The following is an 18,854-nucleotide window of genomic DNA, read 5'->3' as shown; positions in this document are numbered from 1 at the left end:
TTTAAGATCTTCTGTCTAGCTCAGCAACCCTGAAGCAACACAGGGCTTGTAGATTAGCAGCACAAAATGAACAGATTAGCGTCTTCACAGCACAAATAATTTGACTGTTACTGTGGCTTTCACATTAGCTGCTCATACACCACTCTCATATCTCCCTGCCAGATGTYTCAGGTTGCAATTCTCTTTTGTCAAGCCAGAGTTTGCTCTGTGTGGACAGGGACAGATCTAGTAACTGAGGACGCAGGCAAACTGTGCAGCAGACACACAACCCTAAGACTGCTTGGACTTGGGTTAGATGTGGGCATGACAGCCCCAATGTGAGGACTAAAATCAAGTCAAGAGACCTTCAGCTGACCACACCAAATAGTACCTACAGCCCCAGAAGCTGACAACAGTGGTCTCTCACTTGATGATCGAGTGCACAAACAGATATTTTGGATAACTTTCACACAAGATTATTCCAAGTGACTGTTCCAGGACCAAACACAGTGCCAGTGCTGATTTGAGCACGCACACTAAATGCACACAGAAAACTGATCCACCCTGGGGAATGACAGGAGTTTTGGACACTCTGGCAGTATTTTAATGATTACCCAATTAGAAGTGACTAATAACAACAACAACACGAAATAGAGAGTCACATTCCTGGCTGACTGTGGAGAAGGAGCTATGCCAGGAGCTATTGATGGTCTTTGAGGAGGTATTAACTTCAGTGAACTCACTGAGAACCTGAAACTGATCCAGTGGAGAGAGGGGCAGAAATTTGGGTCTAAATTAAAAAAAAAAAAACAACCAGATTCTAAACTGCCCTCGATTTTATGGAAAGCTCCTGCTGGAGGTATCAGTTTCCAGACACAAGTGTTGAGTCAGAGGGAAACTGAACAAGCYCAGCACAGCCAGCTGTGGCCAGCCTGATCCTGCAGTTCAGAATCCACTTCTCYGCCTCACGTTTAGCTTAGTGCGCAGTTAAATCAGATGTGGACTACCTTAAGAGGATAAGAAARGCAAAGGAAATGACATTTCCACATATGACAACCAGCTGGATGAGGAATACTTTCACCAGAACAACAGCTCRCTCTCAAGCCCTAAGGAAGGAAAGAATAGAACTGCCCAGGGAGATGAGTTCCCAGTGGCACGTGACAGACTTACAGTGGTGATGGCGTTGGGCTTGGCCCCGTGCTGCAGCAGAACGTTGATGATGTGAGTGTGGCCTTGCTGAGCAGCCTGGTGAAGAGGGGTGTACCCATTCTGTTATCCAYGGTGGTGACAGCAAAAGCAAACAAMGAACAACGACCACTYGTTAGATTAGACACCTCACTTTGCTTCCTTCTGCTCCTTTTGAGATATTTCAAACATAAATTATGACATCAATTGACTCAAAACCAATAAATCTTCTGTAATAATAATTCTCCTTCCCCAGATTAATGAAAATACAAAGGAAGATAATATTCTTATTTAAAAGTMATCTTTCACAAAACAAAAAATCGATTCAAAGACATTTCTCCCTCATTTCCTGAATAAGAGGGAGAAACAACAAAGAACAGCCAAGTTAAAGGGGCATGCTAAGGGCATGAGACAAAGAACATTCCTCTTCCTCTCACATCCCAGTTTTCAACAGAGGCCCCAAGACTTGCTTTTAAAATAGCTGAGCCAATTTAAAAAATATATCATTTTAAACAGCAGTGATTAGAGCCTATTTGCTTTTTAAAAGGCTAACAACATACACCTATTACAAATGTCAATCAATWTCAGCTTCACTTTGCCTCCAAAAGGCTGGACCAAGCTGTAATTACACTTAGAAACACGTACACATTGTCTGCATTAATAAACACGTTTAACTCAATATACTCATCTGCTCCAGTGATTCGTTCTCGTGTCACACAATACAGAAACATAACCAAAGCGTGCTTTAAGCTGCCTGATCTGAGATGGTATTGTKTAAGTCCAGTCAGGCAACTGATTTACAAAATTATTTGCAATTGGCTTTGAAAGCAGGCAGAGAAGAAGCTGGAAGAAAACCCTGAGTTGATCTCACTGAACACTTACGTAAAGCCTGGGGCAGGCTCTGAAAACGTGCTTTGAGAGTTATCTCTGCTGCAAAGAGATGCCAGTAATGCTTTGCACTGCTAATTAGACAGCGATAGCTCAGAACTGTTACAGTTCTTATACAGACAGCATGAATGCATAGACAGCTAAGAAGTTGAAGGAGRATTTACTGTAGGTTCTAGTGCAAAAACATTCACTGTCTTTACTTAAACAATAGTGTAGTCCTTCAAAAACAAAACTCAGCCACATTATTTGTTCACACAAAGCATCATGCAAGCTTTCTCTAGTTAAAACCCAAGCTGCAACAGGGGTTMCTCACTCTTTAACATGCCTATCCTGAATCCAGGATTTACTCCTCAAACTGTGTCCACAATGCCAGCTGACAGATTGCCAACATTTTTAGTGGTCCCTAGGTGTGAGATTTTGGAGAACTGCTGCCTCATACAAACTTGCTGACTGTAATGAAACTATTCTAAATAAGAGAAATACCTGGGTGAATGGAATCATAATCTGTCCCAGTGGCCCTTTAAACACAAAGAGAGACCTAAYACTAAAGACACATCTTGAGTGTGTCCCTTGAGTTAGCCTCTAAATACCTCAGCTGAATGCCTTGGCAGCTATAGCTTGGATCCTGCTAGTTCTGCTTTATTAATTCTCATCAGCTGTTTTTTTTAGTAGTGTTGCCTGTTCTTTTGGAATCCCTGAGTTTTGCCCATTGATTTTGGGTGATCCCATGAGGCATGGATGAGAATCTTTTATTTATTTATTTGGCTGTTTCTTACCATATTGATCTATGTCGACAGTGACAAAATAATGCTACTTTGAGAAATGAATTGTCCCACAGRTCACAGGTGGGGACAGGGGAGGTGACCAGAGGGACCAGCAGATGAGATGYCAGTGATTTTGATGGGATCTTGAARATACTATCACTAGGCTGCTTTCTGTCACTCCCAAGACATCCAGCCTGAAGCCAGCAATTGCCTGAAGTCAGCTTTAATKAAGCTGGAGCCCCACAGCTCCTGAGTTAGCCTTCTGTTTCTGATAAGGGTGATGTGATGATTCCTGGGATGCAACACACTGTTGCTGCCACCAAAACTTCTCTTTGCATTCTCAGAAGATACACAACTCTTGGTACAAAATGCATCCCATTCAGCTGGTGAGGTCACCAGTTTATCCTTACTGCTAAAGTCAGTGGGCTTTGTTCAGACTTTGGTTATAGGTAGCCAGGCCCACTTCAACATAACTGGACACATTTCAGTGTAGCCAGACTCCCCTCAGAAAAACCCCAAGCCCTCCTTTAGTAAACCACATTCCCCTACCACAGCTGCTTCCTCTCCCAGAGTCATCTCACCCACACAYTGAACAGCAGTTATTCTTCCCACTCCTCTCCCAGCATATTGGARAGAACCTGGCATCACCCTCACAGTGTCTGAATTGTTACTTGCAGGTTTGGCAGCACAGTGCTATCACACTGGTGTACACCATGTGTAAAGGAGATCAGGAACAAACTTRCATTTGTTGGTTTGCAAGTAATTAAAAAAAAAAATGAAGTGGATTCTGGATGTAATTTTTTCATACACCCAAAGAGTTAGCTGGCTTTTCTTTCCTGAACACCACACCAGGAGACGGAGCAGAGAGAGGGCATTCCTTTACAGCCATGTCAGCCATTATGCTGACACCTCCCATGCCATGGTTAKAGCTCCCAAATGAAATGGCACCTATGGCATACAGGAGTGCTGGGTTACCATGTTCAGAATAAAGAGCAACAGCAAAGCAATGAAAAATTCTTTACCTTTGTTTTAGCATTGACATTTGCTCCGTGCTTGAGGAGAAAATTCACCATTTTGATGTTTCCATAGTGACAGGCCACAATTAAAGGTGTATAACCAAGCTACAGGAGGAGAACAAAGAAGTAAAACTGCAACCTCAGTGGAACATTCCTTGGACAAGGGTAGCACCCTTTGGCACGCTGGAGACAGCAGCCACTCCGTGATTTACCTTTGTCTGAGCATCCTGGTTTGCACCGTGTTTGGTGAGTATTTCTGCTACATTCACTTTATCCTCTTGAGCTGCAAGGTGTAAGGATGTCAGTCCAGCCTGGAGATGGAATATAACAGTAAGCAAAAAAAAAACAGATAGAAGTAAGAATAAAACCCTACTTTACATGAGGAATGAAATCTAGACTTTCCCACTTCCTCATCTTTAAAACATGCACAGATTCTAACTATAGCTTCTGAGTATGGGTGGTGTTTTTAMACAAAGTAGAGTTGATGTCGCTCCTGTTCCAGCTGACAAACTGTTACAAAACAATTACATCACCATAACCATAGAGAACTTTCAGGCATYAATGCTCAGATTTTCTACAATAATGTAATTTGGGAAGCTGAGAAGTCCATTAATAAAATGTACTTCCCACTCCTCAGACAGAATGGGGAGCCTTGACAACTGCACGCACAAGTCAGAATGAAGACATTAACTCCAGAAACAGATTCCATTCAAATGCCAGGRGAAAGGATGCAGACTAACTGACAGCTCATTGTRATCACGTGCACYGTGCTTGTCCATGAACAAGGCAYTGAACMAATTTTYTATAAGAAATGAAAATCACCTTGYTTCTATTAACAGAATATATTAACTMCACACAAGGAGAGAMCTGAGCCCTCTATTCTGACTTGTATGAGAAAAAGCTGTAGGCTTTTCACCTGCATAAATAAGATTTGCATATATCCCTGGATAAACCCAGTGACCCATGAAGATTTACAGTAATGGGGGTTTTTTGATGGCCCTGTTTCCTATAAAAAAGCTGCCATGCATAATGATTAAAAAAAAAAAAAAATTGGAAACATCTTCCATAGATTTTTTCTTAGTCTATTCCAGTAATACTGTTGTTTTCCTATTTGCCAGGGAATGTAAATTTCTTCACTTAGAAAAAAAGCTGAAGGATAAAGACATGATGAAAAGAACCTTTGCGGGTGAGAGCACTGAATTATTTTAGACTGTAGCTCTCAGGTTTCTGRTACTTGTTGTTAAACCTAACCGTGGACACAAACTCTGCATCTTACTGGWTACTCCCACTCTCAGTACTTTGTTTCCAATTGTGAGTTACCTTTGTTGCCACATGGATGTTGGATCCTTTCTCCAAAAGCAAAGTCACCATGTCAGTGTGACCCTCCTGGGAGGCCAAATGAAGTGGGGTGACTCCCTGCTTGGTCAAAATGTTGGTCTCAGCCCCATAGTTCAACAGAGTGGTAGCTATCTGCATCTGGTTTTTCTTTGCAGCGATATGCAGAGGGGTGTATCCATTCTAACAGCAGCAATGAAACAGAAGCAAAATTAAGTTACCACAACAGCCATGTAAGCCTAAGAAGTCAGGCACCATAAAAYAGTATTATTTGATGTTACCCCTGCTATTAAAGATGAGAGTTCATTAAATTTTCAAGGCCAGACATGTCCCACATGGCCCTGCTGTTGTGTTGCTTTGTCCGTCTGTTATTTTCGCTGCCTAAACCAGAACAAAGCCAGCTCTCACCAGGGTGGGCAGGACTGTTCTGCTGACACCTTCAAATGATCCCGAGTTTGACACCTACATTTTGTATAACCTGTGTTGAAAATAATCCCCTTTGACTGGTGAGAGACATTCTCCATGATGAGTGATGAGTGCACACCCTTCATCACATTACTCTTTCCCAGAGCATGTGGGTAGAGATGTGTTTGCATATGGAATTTTGATACATGTGTCAGTCACAGGCTGGAAACAGCAATAGGGTGGAATGTTTTTGTGATTGAATTAACCACTTAAGCACAGCAGAATGGTATTTTCTGGCAATAAGACAACTTCCTAATTATAGCACATTGTGAGGGAAAATCCTGGGTGCCAGCACACAGGTCCTGTGGATGTGTTTGGGTGGGCTGGTCTGTGGTTGTTGTTTTTAAATGGGAGGTTTCCCAAACTATCGTGCTTTACCTGCACTGCCACGGAAACCACAGCCCCAGTACAATTCCTGAGCATTTTCTGGAAGAGTGTACAGCAGCAGCCTCACAACAGGGCAGGACACTCTGGTATTGCACCAATTTGCTCACCATTTTCTCCTTATAACTTTTACCTTACACAGCAATAACACAACACCACTCCTAACCCTGGAATGAATTCTTTGTGTGCACGGTCAGAATACACATTTCTAAAGAAATTGCTAAAATTGCACAATACTGAGGTGACTTCCAGCTGTGACCAAAGCTCTCACTGGGCTGGGTCCCCTCAGGGCCCCTCAGCCTCAGTGAGGGGGGGGTCCTCTCAGAGCTCCTCTCACCGGCACAGTGATAACACAACACCAYTCCTAAGCCCGGAATAAAATTTCTAGTGTCATTGCGCCATAGTGAAGTGACTTCCACCTGAGACTAAAACTCTGGCGGTACTGAATCCCCTCAGCGTCAGGGCTCCCCTCAGGGTCTCCTCAGGGCTCCCCTCACGTACACAGCGATACCACAACACTGCGTCTAAACCTGGAATGAATCTCCGTYGTCCTCATTCTTGGTTTTCCTGGTCGGAATATACATTTCTAAGGCCACTGCTGCCGCTGCTCGACAGTGCAGCGAGTCGCGGCGGCCCCTCAGGCTCCCCTGATGGCGGCGGGCTCACCTTGGCGGTGGCGTGAGGCGACGCGCCCTTCTCCAGCAGCAGCAGCGCCACCTTCTGGTTGTCGTAGTGCGCCGCCACGTGCAGCGGGGTGAGGCCGTTCTGAAAGGGCGTTAGGGCGTTAGCGTTACGGGAGCGGGACACGGGGACACGGGGGACACGGGTGCGCCGCCACGTGCAGCGGGGTGAGGCCGTTCTGAAAGGGCGTTACGGCGTTAGCGTTACGGGAGCGGGACACGGGGACACGGGGGACACGGGGGACACGGGGGATGGAAGGGTCCAGGGGGCTGCAAGGGACACAGGGGACCGGGGGGGGGCAGCGGGAATGGACAGCAAGGCCATGGCAGGGAGCCGGCTGTTAGAGGGGAGAAGCAGCAGACCACGGGAACCAGGGTGGCAGCCGCTGGCTTCCGTCACACTGTACCGGAATGAATTTCCAGGGAAACCTGGGCTTTGCTCTTGTGTTTATCCATTGGGAATTTAGGCAGCTTGATRGAACCGGCGCTTCCTGAGCCACAGGCACACACCTGCCCACAGAGCAGCTGTGCACCCTCCTGCCAAGGACCCAAACCCCACATGCTGGGTAGCRGCACTCAGCCGTCACCCTGGGGGAGGCACAACCCCAACAAAGCCACAATCACCACGCAAAAGCAGCTGCAGCCTTCTTGGGGTGCATATTTCACACAGTTCTTCCTTAAGGAAGAATCCAACACACTGCTTTTTCTCCCCCAGCAGTACCTTGCCAGCGGAATCRGGACAGGCACGACGCTGCAGCAGAAGCTTTGCCACTTCCAGACTCCCGTATTTGGCCGCCACATGCAACGGTGTGAATCCCTTCTGCAAGATAAAACACAGATGTTCGTGTTAAAGGTCATGCTGACATCTCTCTTTTAAGAACTACGTGTTAAGCACTTATTCTTCAACATCAGAATCGATTGCTGAACCTAGAAAGAGCAKCCTCTCTAAAAAACACTTTGAGAAGCATGAAACACAAGCAAATGCTTTCCCTTTTATTATTCTTCRCTATGTATGTGCAGTCAGGCTGGCAGACACTTTACGTGATACAAACTGTACTAGCAGCACACACTCTGTGGGGGCAATGAAGGCACTTGTTCAAATTTACACCTCTAACCAGCTGCACCTTTTTTTTGTTTCATGATGACAGCTTTAAAACTATTTCCTGCATCAATTGTTGCCAGTAACAATGAAACACCGACTAAATTTGTCAAGAAAAACTCCAAACCCTTTCCTCCACTAGGGGTTTGTTGCAAAATTATTTTTGCTTGGATTGGTGTATTCACACAATCACAAAGTCCTACTGAAGCTAAAAAAAGCCCTTCTCTTTGCCTATTTTAATTGCAAAACTGGTAAGGGAGGCTCATGGGTGTATGACAGTAGGTGGCACCCTGCACCGCTGCCTGACGGTAATTTTGGGAAGCTGCAATGACCYATTTGTCTGGCACATAACTGATGTTTAATGTTTATTATCATTATCATTTAGTTTCATTAATCCCACCTCAAAAAGAGTTTATATGGGGTAATCTCAAACATTTTCAGTTCATGAAGAGCAAGTCTATAAAGATAATATCTAGTGGGCTCCATCTTCTCATTCATAATTATAGAATGTTCCCGCAATCCTAATTGCCATCAAGCAATATGGGAAATTAGGAAAGTATTTAGTGTATTTTTAGCCATTCTAATGTGATTTAACAGCTGGATAAAAGGAGAACAGCAAGCGCTCCCAGTAATCCATGGATCATAATTTGAAAATTGCTGGTTTAGTCTTTTAAACCCTAGCAGACATCCTGTTGTTCATAAACATGTTTTAAGCTCCAGCTGTAAAACCAAGGGTACTTTTATAAATAGTGAGAATTATGTGATTATCACTTATTAAATGCTTTAAATTTGAAAGATATATTGGTATATAATTCTATTCACAGATATTTTCTTACATGTTCATCTCTCTGTTAGCAATCTATTGGTACCATTTTTGGCTCAAAACTCACTAGTGATTCTGGAGAGTATTTCTTTTATAACCCCAGACAAAATGGCCAGTTGTGTCACATGATACCTCATTTCTAGAACTACTGAAAATAGATTCAGCATTCGATGTGACTGGACAGATGCTGACTTAKACATTTTAGGTACACTCCTTTCACCTAGCACAGGGCAGAATTATTTTACTATTTAAGTAAACAAGCTATCGAAAAATAAAAGGAGGCCTGTTCATTAAAAATTGGTCCTTGCCATCCCCTTTCATTTTTGAAAAAGAAAAAAAAGCCCTGCCTGTTAGACAAAAGGAAAGGACATTTTAAATCTGTGGGGACTGTSTATTTATCAATATCTGCATTTGGCTTGAGCAGGAACCAAACCCAATTTTAGATAGCAGCAAAATAAGTTGAAATTTGATTAACTTGTGATGCATTAGTCTAGTGTGTTGTTGCTGATTAAATAACAACACAAAAGGCCCAGACTCTCTCAATTTCTCAAAGTGGAGGGACATGAGCCATGGAACAGAGCATCCATCCTGGCACAGGGATGTGAAGGGTTTTGCCTTACCTTGGTGGACATGGAGTGGGAGGCGCCCGCCTCGAGGAGCACAGAGGCGACATCGAGCTGTCCCTCGCGGGCAGAGATGTGCAGAGGGGTGTAGCCATTGGTGGTGGCAGCATCAGGGTGAGCCATGTGCTGCAGCAGCAGCTGCACRATCTCAGTCTTGCCCAGGCGAGAGGCGATGTGCAGTGGGGTCTGTTCTTCCTACAACTCAAATCGAGTGGGTCATGAGAGCGGGTGGTGCCGCCTGAGGACAGTGCCCTCTTTGGTCCCTACAGACTTTCCTCTGCATCTTGCAGAGCCATGGGAAGTGATAACAGAAAAAGTGGAGTAATGGAGGAGAGGGAGGTGGTGAGTGATTGCTTTAACTCRAAGCAAAAAACATTGCAAGCAGAACACCTACCCTGGCTCGGGCATCAACCAGGGCCCCGTTCCTCAAGAGACAGCGAACCACTTCCACCTGCCCGGCACGTGCCGCCATGTGCAACGCGGTTTCTCCACGCTGCAGGAAAGCAAAAGAACTTCAGCATCCTAAAATTCCATAGAGAAAAAACTCTGACAATGTCAGTCCCAGCCATGACAATTTGTGCTGAGACCCAGCCTTCTGCCAGCTRARACTCTGGCTCCAGCCCCAGGGCAGRGTGTGAGTACCTGTGAGTACCTTGGTTTGCAAACTGGGCAATCCCAAACAAACATAACCTCAGACATGGAGGGACAGAAGGAAAATCCTGACTTAGGAAAATTCTGCCATGTAGACTTGCCCYGCTCACATATGTCCCTCAGCTTTCTATGTAACAGGGCATCAGCTCGTGTGCCACACAGCAGAGAAGAGTTGAAAGCCCATCTCTCTCTAGGGATTGCACGGCACGGGAGCMTCAAGATGGAAGGGGATATTTTTCCAGATGGTCCCTTCCTGCACACTGTGTGGAGCTGGCAGCATTAAGAGGCCTTGCAATGGCTGAGCACAACTCAGCCAGCACATGAAATGTGTAAAATCTGTGCTCGGCACTGGGCTCTGTCTCTAGGCTGTGGAATCAATCTTGTTTCAAGCCTTTTGTAGCTCACAGAATTTGAAGMATATGAAATTTTGGAAAGCTGACTGGAGTGATATGGAATTTCAGATAAGGAATATTCAAATCATTTACTTTTTGCGTAAGTTTTCAAAGAAACATTGAAAATGAGGATTCCTCAAGGACAGCATTCCTAGATTAATTGGGCTCTGTTCTTTGTATGCAGCATCCCAAAGTGGACTGAAACAGTCTCTGTGCAGCCCACCAGTAAGTATCTAATACATCAGTTCCTGGAACAGTTCCACAATCAGGAGCTCTACTCGTCTGGACTCATCATTTCTTTGTGTTAATTGTTCATTTTTCTTACACCAGAGCTGAAGAATATTTTGTTCTAAGGCCTTTATTCCCTCAACTATTAATTTAARTGCAACTGCCAAAACAGTCTAGTCAAGACATTTACATCAGAATCARGAATTGTGTCATCGTGTCCTTGTCTAGATGTGGGGTAAGAAGCAACCTAAGCTTGCCTTCTAACAGAAACTTTTAATTATAGCAAACCYTCTTCACCAGGAGCTGTTTTATCTCATCATTTTAAAATTAACATTGTATTACCAACTGTGATTAGTAAGTAAGCAACAAAYAAAATCCCACAGCCCTAGCTACAAATCTTAATCATTTCATCTATAWATAAAGTTTATTACCTAAAGAATGAGCTGTTTAAGATGTGAAAAACACTCTAAAGATCAAATTTCTACAATGACCCTTCTGTGCTTGAATTAGCAAAGCAATTTAGGTTTTGGAACAGTAATTCAACAGGGAACCTCAGCTTACCAAGTGAAAGCCAAGACACCTGTGCAGCAGAAATTGTAAAGTGCTAAACTTTGCACACAAAAGTCTGGTAACACAATACTTCTGATTGCTTCCACAAGAATTACGTGCTGTTTTTTTATTATCAATAAAGTTCTCATATAAAGACTGGTTCTATATAAAAATATGAAAAGTCCATTTTAATGACTAACATAAACAATTCTACCTGCTTAACAGTTTTACTGAATTCCATGTAAGATTCTTCTAACTGAGAAAAACTAATGAGTTCAGCGTGCCTGGATTACTAAATTTTTGTTGTTTTTGCWATTGGGAACACTTACCTGTAACCTTATGTACTGTAAAAAGCTGATTTCAAAGTGCAGGTGACCCCCAGTGGAAATTTGCTTATACTGACAAATTCAAGCAGTAAAATATCTTATGAAATACATCTCAGAAAACGATAATGTCATTTTTGTTGTTATTTTTCTTGGTAACTAGGCTGTTGGTATACAAACACTGATTTCTATGGTAAGTCAGGTTCTGCATTTTGTGTTACCTCCCAAAGGTCACATTTTCCAGATTTAATCACCAGTTCCTGGAATTTCCTAAGAGGAACATCTTGAGTTTCACTGTTTTGCTTTTTGTTTAATTGTTGGGGTTTAAGCATTTAATACTRTTTCCCTGACAGGAATGACACAATTTCATGGCAGCCAGTGAAGTTATGCAGGCAGAAATTAGAGCCATTTGGACTCCAATTTCATCCTTCAGAACGGAAACTCAGACTTTGTGGGATTTGGCTTATAATCCATTTTGGATGTTTTTGGTGAGCTTTGTCTTGTTTCTAAGGAAAACTTTACCTACTTAAGCATTGTTGTAGAATACAYGAAACCAGAGATGGCTTATAATGACATATACAGCCATCACTTTGTTCACTAAAATTGCTACAATAATTTGTCCTAAAATGCACAACGGTCCTAAAGAATCATTAAAATGTGACCTTTGGTTGAGCTACATGGTAGGCCAGAGACTTTCWGTGGGTCCTGACCAGATGGTTCTASTGAAAGCCATACTCACAATGTTAGTGACATCAGGAGAGGCTCCGTTCTGCAGCAGAAGGAGGACTATGTTCAAGTGGCCCATAAATGCAGCCACGTGTATTGGTGTGAGGCCCGACTGCGAAACAAAGCAAGAGCAGTTTTACTCCTCTGCACGGCTGTAGGGATGGGCTTCTTTGTTTAAATAAAACATATGTCAAAGTGAGGCATGACAGGAGAGACAGAAAAAAGGAAGCAAAAAAGGAGAGAGAGAGAAGGAATGTTTCTTCAGGACAYGAAACATTTTGCTACCTCAGTTATAGCCTGGATTGAAGCCCCATATTTCACCAGGAGTTCCATGACTTTGATGCGATTTTTCTTGCAGGCAATGTGCAGTGGAGTAAAACCATTCTGTGCAAAAGACAGTGATGTTAGTTAGAAACATGCAGCCACACTTCCCACACAGCTCCATGGCGGCGCGCTGCGAGCACAAGGGTTAGACTGCCACAAGCAACTGCTCYTGAAGCTCAACAGGTTATGAATTAGAGACATTTCCCACTGTCTGAGGCACAACAAAGCAGGGCTGCTGCTTTCCTCCCAGGCAATGGAGAGAAACTGAGCCTCCACCTCCACACCCCAAATGCAGATATGCCTGTCCTGACTTCCAGCTGTCATGTGTGTGTATGTATGTGGCTCCTGAGGCTGCACACGTGTCTGTGAGGAGCACTTATAGTGTTCCCAAGACTGTCTAACACAAGAGAAATATTACAGTGATCACTGTGGAATCAGTGCCTTTATAAAGCACTTCCTMTACAGCTCCAAGAGAATCATGGAATCACAGAAGRTGGGGGTTGGAGGGGATGTTAAAGCCCATCCAGTTCCAWCCTGCTGCTGTGGGCAGAGACACCTTCCACTATCCCAGGCTGCTCCAAGCCCTGTCCAACCTGGCCTTGGACACTTCCAAGGATGGGACAGCCACAGCTTCTCTGGGAAACTGTGCCAGGGCTTCAGTGCCCTCACAGGGAATTTCTCCCTAATATCTAACCTAAATCTACTCTGTTTCAGTTCAAAGCCACTTAAACTGAGAAGGAGAAAGGAACAATGTACTTCTTTCAGATTCCACCTTAWTTTTTTGTTTTACCTGTAATCTGAACATTTCTGTGTATTTATTTTTGTATTCATATATCAACCTAAAGGTGTAATAACCATGTTTGAGTGTCTGTGTACATTCTGTGAGATTCCTTAGATAAAGAACCACTCCTTGGCTATGGAGTCATGATAATCTGATGACAGTTAATGCAGGTTAAGTGCTTGCTGAACAAACACATTACTCACCACACGTGAACATTTTAGTGAAAAGCACTGGTAACATTTTTTAGATGATGTTGAAAAATTGCTACATTTTCTAATGAAAAGGATCAGTATTGCTTAACAATCAACCAGCAGTAACCAGAACCTAGCAGTGTAATCTTAGCTCATGGGAAGAGATAATCACGTGACTATTATTCTACAGGCTGCTTCTGTTAAGGGAAATGTTAATTAATAGTTGATTTGAAGGTGTTTTAAAGCATATACACAGTGAAAAAGCTAAGAACTCACATAGTGCTTGTATCCCCAAAGCATTTTGCAAACATTACCAATTATTTTTTTTTAATAATTCATTGAAAATGAATTCTTTGTAATATTTATTCCATCACAGGACTCTGCTGAATATTATTACTGCTTCTCCAATTTCTAAAGAAGGAATCAAAACCATTTGRTATTTTACTTCCCACACAACATCTCTCAATATATTTCATASGGAGTTTCACTGTTTCAGAAGTTTYCATATTTTTCACTGAATTTTACTGCCTCAGTTGATTCAATTTTGCCACTTCTATTTAAGTCAGGAACAGTTTGATGGGGGAGAGGAGAAGGCAGAAAAAAATGTATCACTAACAGAAATTATGAGCATCATTTAATATATTAAACACTACCAACAAGCCAGAGGCGACAAGTCCCTGATGGGAGACAGAGGAAATGAGAGGAAGGGGRAGAGAAAAACAGTTTGGTGGAAGAGAGCAGAGAGGCAGCAGCCTSAGGGTGTTCTCCTATTGTTTCCATGTTTCACAGGGAGGGAGGGGAACAGAAAATGTATTTCTGGCCATGAAAGGAAAGAAAAAAAAGAGGTATGGGGTATATGTGGGTAGCTGAGCAAAGTGTAGCTAGAGATAGTCAGAAGACTGACAAGAAAAACAAGRAAGGATGAAAACAGAGTCAAAAAAGATCAACCAAGTGAACATGACACTTAGAAAGACAAAGCAAGAAAAGCATAAGGGGGGGAAGGAAAAAAGGCTATGGGATTTGTGGGYATGGAAGGGCCAAGAAAAATGAGAGAGCAGAAGAAAATGKTGTCAGTTCCAAGGAAGTAAAGGATAAGGAGAGCCTACACAGAAAAACACTGGGTCCTGTTGTGGGCACGAAGCTGGGGAAGGAATCCTAGTGCCCTTCAGTGGCAGTTCTGTGCAGGCCCCCAATACAGAAGGCAGTGGCAGAACTCTGCCCATGCAGAAGCAGAAAATTGGAATCTTGTCTGGCTTTGGATACATTAAAGACCCTTGAAATGTTCCCAGAGMCAAATGTAATGTTTTTCTCTTTGTTAGGGGAAATGGTCTGATCTGTGACTGAAAGGAAGCATACCTTGTGTCCTGTAAACATAASAACTGTTTTTAAAAAGAAAGAAAAATGGCACTTAATAGAGGAAAATGTCATAATTTGATAAATAGAGAAATACTAGCTTTTTAATATATTATCCCTGTGCCAATTAATTCAGGTGAAAGCTCAGAAATTATTTGTCTATCTTACCACGCAGCATGGAATACTGAACTATGAACTAAGAAAAACAGTAATGCACTCTTTAACATCAGCTCTGATTTTAGGAACTCTGCAGAGCTTCCAGACCCAGCACTACAGGCCATGGGATGTGTTTCATGACCAGGCCTAAGGATACAAGGCTAACCAGCAGGCTACCAGTGACACCCCTGTGGCTACTGCTCCTATTTAAGGCTCTGGAGTCTGCTGACAGTTGTCACTCAGCTTTCCTGGTAAGAGCTTTGTTACATGACCCAGCTGGGCCAGGATTACCAGGGCACGGGCGTTGGGGTTGGCTCTCTTGTCCAGCAGCAGTTTGGTGACACGGTAGTGGCCACAGTGAGCGGCCACGTGCAGGGCGGTCAGGTAGTCCAGGGTCACATCATCCACAGGAGCCTTGTGCTGCAGCAGGTGCTTGACACATTCCACATGGTCCCCCTGGGCTGCCATGTGGAGTGGAGAGAGTCCATTCTGTGACAAACAAAACAGAACAGCAAATTTTAGTAATTCCCTCTTAGATTGTGGCATATACAAGAAGGACATTCATTGTTGTGAGGTGCTGCTCATGGGTTTTGTTATCAWACAATTATCTTCCTCTCATTAGTTTCACCAAAGAGACAGAATCTGTAGGAAATGAATTAGTTTTAGATGTTGTTTTCCAGATGTGAGAAAAAGCACAGTGAAATAATTTTCCAAGTCTGACACAGTCTGTAAAAAATTAGGAGAAACTGTCCTTGTTATCTTATCTGAAGGATCAGAAAGTATGTATCAGGAATCACCTCTAAGGAGTGACTGATCCAGCTTTCCCATCTCTGTGTCCTACAGTCTCACACAGCAACACAAGGGAAGTGCTGGCAGTAGCACTCCATACCATGTGTTTAGTCTGATACTAAGGAGAGGGGGAAAAAAGCATATACTTTTCATATATTTGGAAAGGATAGTCCCTTTCTTATATAAGAAAATCTTCTTTTTTATTATTCTGCCATTGATACAGCTCCTTTGGGAGGACAGGTACATTCCTGTTGTCTCCCTTGCCCTCTCAGTGACACTGAAAGCTCTGTGGAAGGTTACACAGAGGAGTTCCATGCTCCAACAGGGCACACACACACCTTGGTCCGTGCAAGYAGCGGGGCACCTCTCTCCAGGAGCAGCTCCACAACCTGGTCATGGCCACTTCTTGCAGCACAGTGCAGTGGGGTGAGTCCATCCTTAAAGCAAAAGGAGAGAAACAAATGAGCACATTCCCAGCTGTCCATCCTGGCACTCTGAGGAGCAACCTTCCAGGAATGCAGCCCCACATCTATGAAAAAGCTCCTGTGTGAAGAATTAAGTGTAACTACCTTATATGTTTTGTTTTTTTTAATGCACTGAAACTTCAGAATCTTCCAAAKCAAGACTTTAATGAACAACTGAGGTATATTATCATCTCCTTGCCAGAGGGATTCACACAGGTAACTCCCATTGGTGTCACTAAGGTGAAAATACATCCCAAGTGAATTTCTAGGGAAGGGATTTATTTGATATTTCTTTCCAGTTTCTGGCCTCTTGTGCTCTACATTTTTAATCAATGTGGGAGGGTCACTTGCTCCATCTGTGTGGGGGCTTTGATGTTATTCTATTTAATAAAACAGCAGAAAAAASCAGAATTGTATGAATCTTTGAAAAAAGCAGGACAAATCCCGAGAGGGAGAATAAGAAGAAAAATACAAGCCAAGAAGTACATCTACTCCACAACAAAGTCTGGCTAAAACAAAAAAATAAAACTGAAAGTTTTAAAAGCATGATTTCTCTGTTCTTATCTACAATTCCCTTTAAAAGTAGAAACAGAAATTTGTTACCAATCTATTCACCCTGCCATAGCTGTTTTGAGAACTTCYCAGAGAACCCTCTTCCCTTTCCTGTTTCTGCTCTGAGGAAAACAGCATSTATATTTTAAAATCATTGTATATTTAGTACTTTAAAGTCTTTTGCTTATATGTTTWATTCAAAGATGAGGGAAATGGCAAAGAGAGAGCTGTTGTAGCAGAAGTATTAGTACAGAAAACAATGAGGACAAGCTGACATAAGCCAACATGAAGAGACACACCAGTGTACCAAATTCATCCTTTTTTGCACCATTATCTATTTGCAATGAGCCTCAGYGATCTCCAATCAATTGCAGAATTTTGCCTAAGTACTTCTTTAATCATTCCCTTGCTAAYTGAAAAACATCCAGTGATGAGTACATCAGGCACATCATTTGACAGGATATCCAAGCCTGGCTCAGAAGGATGCAGACTTGGAAGCACAGATAGTGGATATTCCATAAACACAAAGGCTGCTATGCCAGGAGCCTAGAAATTTGGCAATTTTACGTTTAAAGAAGTTCAACATTTATCTCCATGCTCCAGATTCTGAGGAATGAAGAGTTAAATGTTTTCATCTCCCCAATGACATCCCACACCTGGTGCTYTGCTGTTCCCATATGTGGTACTCTCCTAACTTATGCTCTGCAATGTAACCAACACCTGGGTCACCCTTAGAAATGACARTACAATCCCCTCTGTGTGCATGGAAGCCAGGAAATTCCATCAGCCTAATTCCCTCCTAAATGTCTCTCAAAATAAAAGGTAAACTGGTGCCTTTTCTTCCTTGAAAATCAAGCACTGGTCATTTTTTAACCTGAAAAGTTAATTCTGAATTCTGGGCATGACTCCTGACTGTAGGGTTTTGGAAGATGATTTATTGAGTAATTTCACAAATACTTTCCTTCAGCTTACTAGAAACACTGAGACAAAAAGAAATTGTGCTTATGAGGGATTTTTAATGGGAAATGATGCGGGCAGCACCTTCACAGGACAGTTGCTCACATTCAGTGCTCATTCGACCAAAAACTGCTGATAGACATGAACATCAAAGGCCAAATTACCAACGAATTATTCTGAACTGCAGCTGCATGTTCTCATTTATATAAGGGTGAARTAAAATTTTAGTATTCCATATGTCAAACATGCAAAATTGTCTAAATTTTCTTCACAAATAAAGGGCTTTTAATTTGTTCATTTTTCATTATGACTAAACCTCATCTCTTTAAAAATGAACGAGGCGAATCTCCCTCTTGCTCTAAGCTCTTGGCATAATTAAATATGCTGTAAAGTATCCCTCCARGTCTGCTATTCACAGTACAAATTTGGAAATACAGCAAGAATATACCACATTCTTGCTTGAGTATTAAGAGTATTAACATAGAAACATAAACAACCCCAAATAACAGTCATGATCTACATAACTTGCTTAGACAATTCATACAACACCCCTTCCCACTCCCTTGTAAACGTTATATGAAGCCACTGAATTTTTTATAGGAAATATCTGCATTCTGATTAGATATTTATAATCTYGCATGGCTTTATGAACAGCAAAAGCTGCCAATGAATTATTAGTGCTCTATGCATGTAGGAAGATGAGGAGAAAATTCCCAGCAGCACTACTGCAGGAACAAGCAGTGTACAGAGCAYAGTGCCAAGGCAGGGCCAAGATCCTGCTACAATGACTGCCCCTCCCATGTGGAATAGCAAAGCCAAGCCTATTTTGTCAGCATGCAGATCTAYAAAAGAATTTATTATTACAAATAAATCTCAATAGGCTTCAAGAATGAGTGCTAAAGGGTGTCTGAAGCACATTCCCCAAAAAAACCCCAACCCAACCCAAACAAATTTGAGTTCCACCACCCATGGTTTCCTTCCTTTTGTTTTCCCATTGGTACTGTTCATCTCCATGACTGACCTGCCACTTCTTTCAGCTCCAGCTGAATCTCCTCCTTCTTGTGGCCCTTCTCCAGCCCAAATGGTGCACCAAACCTCATCCCACCATTCCCACACCTATCCCTGCTCCAGCTGCCACGCTCTGGGCACACCGCATGCTTACTTTCCCACACAACAA

At 42.7% G+C, this 18,854-nt stretch overlaps 1 protein-coding gene across 1 annotated transcript in view; it reads right to left on the bottom strand.

The window, feature by feature from the left end:
* Window positions 1–18,854, bottom strand: part of ANK2 (ankyrin 2) — a 175,550-nt gene that overhangs the window by 62,215 nt on the left and 94,481 nt on the right. Inside the window, exons 10-21 of the mRNA XM_057382272.1 lie at window positions 16,043–16,141; window positions 15,207–15,404; window positions 12,396–12,494; window positions 12,124–12,222; window positions 9,636–9,734; window positions 9,239–9,436; window positions 7,418–7,516; window positions 6,683–6,781; window positions 5,153–5,350; window positions 4,045–4,143; window positions 3,839–3,937; window positions 1,150–1,248 (exon numbers count right to left, since the gene is read on the bottom strand). Coding sequence (XP_057238255.1) covers window positions 1,150–1,248; window positions 3,839–3,937; window positions 4,045–4,143; window positions 5,153–5,350; window positions 6,683–6,781; window positions 7,418–7,516; window positions 9,239–9,436; window positions 9,636–9,734; window positions 12,124–12,222; window positions 12,396–12,494; window positions 15,207–15,404; window positions 16,043–16,141 — 1,485 coding nt within the window. The remainder of the gene's footprint in view (window positions 1–1,149; window positions 1,249–3,838; window positions 3,938–4,044; window positions 4,144–5,152; window positions 5,351–6,682; window positions 6,782–7,417; window positions 7,517–9,238; window positions 9,437–9,635; window positions 9,735–12,123; window positions 12,223–12,395; window positions 12,495–15,206; window positions 15,405–16,042; window positions 16,142–18,854) is intronic.

The sequence above is a fragment of the Malurus melanocephalus genome, unplaced genomic scaffold, assembly GCF_030028575.1.
Source record: "Malurus melanocephalus ecotype Western Australia unplaced genomic scaffold, MMel_1.1 scaffold_561, whole genome shotgun sequence".
NCBI classification, from domain to species: domain Eukaryota; kingdom Metazoa; phylum Chordata; class Aves; order Passeriformes; family Maluridae; genus Malurus; species Malurus melanocephalus.
This window is presented reverse-complemented; position numbering and strand designations above follow the sequence as displayed.